A 3019-nucleotide genomic window follows, 5' to 3' on the forward strand; every position below is an offset into this window, starting at 1 on the left:
ACACAGACTGTCACAATCTGTATGGGGTATGCAGATTGTGTTTGTGAACTGGACCAAAGAGAATCACACACATGTAGAATAATAACCAAACCTAAAGACAGTTAAACAGAAGTATCCATCCATCTTATCCGGACTGGGTCGCGGGGGCAGCAGCCTAAGCACAGAAGCCCAGACCTCCCCAGCCACCCCCTCCAGCCTGTCCGGGGAACACTGAGGCGTTCACCGGCCAGCCGAGAGATAGAATCTCTCCAGCGGGTCCTGGGTCTACCCCGGGCCTCCTGAAAAACCCAAAACACAATAATAATCAGAAGACTCGGGACCATGCAACAAACATGCAAACGTTTGTTTGTTTTTTAATTAAAGTAATTAAAGTGGAGGGGGGAAACGATCGACTTGTATGAATCTAACCTGAATGTCTTTCACGTATTCACTCGTTTGGTAATTTTTTCATGGGGTTTTCGTTACACTAGTCTGAATGCTGGTACAGTAGTGGGGGGTACAGCGGTAGTGGGGTACAGTGGGTAGTACTGCATCTTTTGCGGCTGCACCGAGCAAAGCTGCCTCAGACCGGACAGGGGCAGCATTCCTGGTCAGGACAGCCATGAATGTGATGGGAGGGGCGGACAGAGCAGCAGCAGCAAATCTGGGGTCCAACATCCTCTGTGCTGAAGCTTTTCTGCACCTCTCCTGCTTCTAGACCCTCACGAACCTCAACCCTGTCCACGAATATCTCCAGGTCTTATGCACACAACGACAGGCGGTAAAGCGAAGCTCGGGGGGGGCACCGCGTTAGTGACGAAAACCACATTTTGTTTGATTTTTCCCCACTTTGGCCCGGTGCGCCTCAGCAACCAGGAAAATTGCTTGGTGTAGCTGTATCGGAGAGAAGGCTCGAGAGGAGGTGAAACTGCGGGACACGATGACCGAGAAAGACGCATCGTCAGAGAAGATAATCTCAGGTGAGTTAGCTTATCCCGTAGCCTCTACAAACACCTCTGTCGGTACAAGCCGCGGTGCTCTGATAGCAGTTGCGCAGCTGCTTTTCGGTGCAGGCGCCTGTCAGACGCGGAACTCTCTGATATTTGTCCGACGGTGGCACTCCGCGCTTCGGTCTAGTTCTGGCCAAAACGCGTATGCGACACTTTGCTGCAGTGCAGAGAGGCTGTGTGCGCTTTGAAACCCTGCCTGGGATTTCCAAGGGCACTCGTGTTGTGCAGGACCTCGCCCGCGGACTTGCCCCGAGCAGGGACATGTACGAACATGGCGATGTTATAAGTTCTCGCTTTCTCTGGCTCGTGTTTTCCGACTGAGCTCGGTGTGGCAGGTCGTTACCGCAGACACAGACCAGGTCTGTCCTCCATAACGGTGCGGGGTTTGGTCACGTGGCCCATCCCACCGGAGCTGTGACTCAATGCAGCAAAAAAAGAAGTCTGCACCACATCCTCAGGTACTGCTCATCCCCGCCCAGTCGGCGCTGGCACGGCGTGTGATGGAGCTGGAGTCCTGAGCTGTGGTTCACATCAGCGGCGTGCATAGAGCCTGCTGTGTTAAAGTTGGTATCAGTGGCTTGAAGTCGGTCATTTTATTATTGCTTGCTGAACTAACACAATTGTCAGCAGTTCTGTGTGTCGCACTCCAGATGTACATTTAAGCATACCAAGCAACATTTATCAGAATCAGCGCACTTTATTAATCCCTAAGGACATTATGTGGGTTACAGTTGCTCCACTATAGTAACAGAAATATTTAACAATACAATATGTTACAGATTTACAGACATAAGAAAGACCTTTATTTTGACAGTTTCAACCTGTGGGGTCATCCGGCACCATTTTATGCGATGTACCCCCCACCAGCACTTCTCTACCTATAGCATTTTAATGATTTCTTGTATTATATATGAGCTGAAGTTGTGCTGTTTGTGTTGTGACGAGTTTAAATTAGGCAGAAATTCCAGAGCCTGGCTGGTTAGAGTGTGCAGAAGCTCTTTCCTCACAAAAACAAAAGAAAATGAAAAAGCCTGGGCCGGAGACTTGGCAGCTCTCCAGACTTATGTAACGTCACTGAATGAAAGCCATAGAGACTCCACCCTGATGATGTCTCGCAGGAATCAGAGCTTCATAGAACACTTTGTTTGGCTTGGACTCAGCTAAAAACGACTTCTTGTGAGAGTTAATCTCCTAACTTGTGAGGTAATAAAGTCATATGACCATGTGTTTATCTTCCATCTTCACAGCAACACTTTGGTTGCTGGATGAACTTTCGTAGGAGTTCACACAGTTCCCAAAAAATGGAAAGGTTGCCAAAGATACAAACACTTCTTCATGACTCACTCAGCCATGATAGTCTGCAGCTGAATGATGCCTGATTTGCTGCTCTAGAAGATAGAAGGAAGAAAACAACACTTTGTGGCTGAATCAAAAAGACAACATTAGCCTGCTAAGAACAAAGAGTTTTGGCGTTTCAGTCAGTAGTTTACAGATTGACCTAAAAAGGAAAAGATACTTGGATCAGTCCTGGGAGAAGGCACAAATCCCTTTGGGCTATGATTCAAGGAATATGGCATAAAAAACCTTAAACATGTGGCACTACCTGCTGTGGTGGGCCACATGTTTAAGGTTTATTATATTATTAGGTTTATTTATGATGTTCCCGCTGTTTGTAGCACTTTCAGTTTCAGGAGCTAAATTAGGCACAAATCGGAGCTTCTATCTGTTGGTAATGTTCTCGTGACATCACACCCAGGCACGTCTGGCATACTAACTACAATTTTACTTCCCTAAACAGTATAGACCGTGTACTTTAAAGACAGAGTTGAACATTTTCAGAAATATGTTTTTGCATATGAAGGTAAGTCTGGATTATCTGCCTTCATATCACCCTAGCGGCAATTCCAGGCCTCGAGGGCCGGTGTCCTGCAGGTTTTAGATCTCACCTTGGGTCAGCACACCTGAATCACATGATTAGTTCGTTACCAGGCCTCTGGAGAACTGTAGGACATGTTGGCTGTATCCCAATT

At 47.4% G+C, this 3019-nt stretch overlaps 1 protein-coding gene across 5 annotated transcripts in view; it reads left to right on the plus strand.

The window, feature by feature from the left end:
- Window positions 1-561: 561 nt before the first annotated feature.
- The window catches only part of hspa12a (heat shock protein 12A), a 73624-nt gene continuing 71166 nt past the window's right edge, over window positions 562-3019 (plus strand). For 4 of the 5 annotated variants that reach the window (XM_082558394.1, XM_082558398.1, XM_082558396.1 and 1 more), the window contains exon 1: window positions 562-959. In XM_082558394.1, the coding sequence (XP_082414520.1) occupies window positions 920-959 (40 nt within the window). In that variant the 5' untranslated portion in view covers window positions 562-919. The remainder of the gene's footprint in view (window positions 960-3019) is intronic. The other variant, XM_082558395.1, reaches the window with a different exon arrangement.

The sequence above is a fragment of the Aulonocara stuartgranti genome (assembly GCF_965226115.1).
Source record: "Aulonocara stuartgranti genome assembly, chromosome: 13".
Lineage (NCBI taxonomy): Eukaryota > Metazoa > Chordata > Actinopteri > Cichliformes > Cichlidae > Aulonocara > Aulonocara stuartgranti.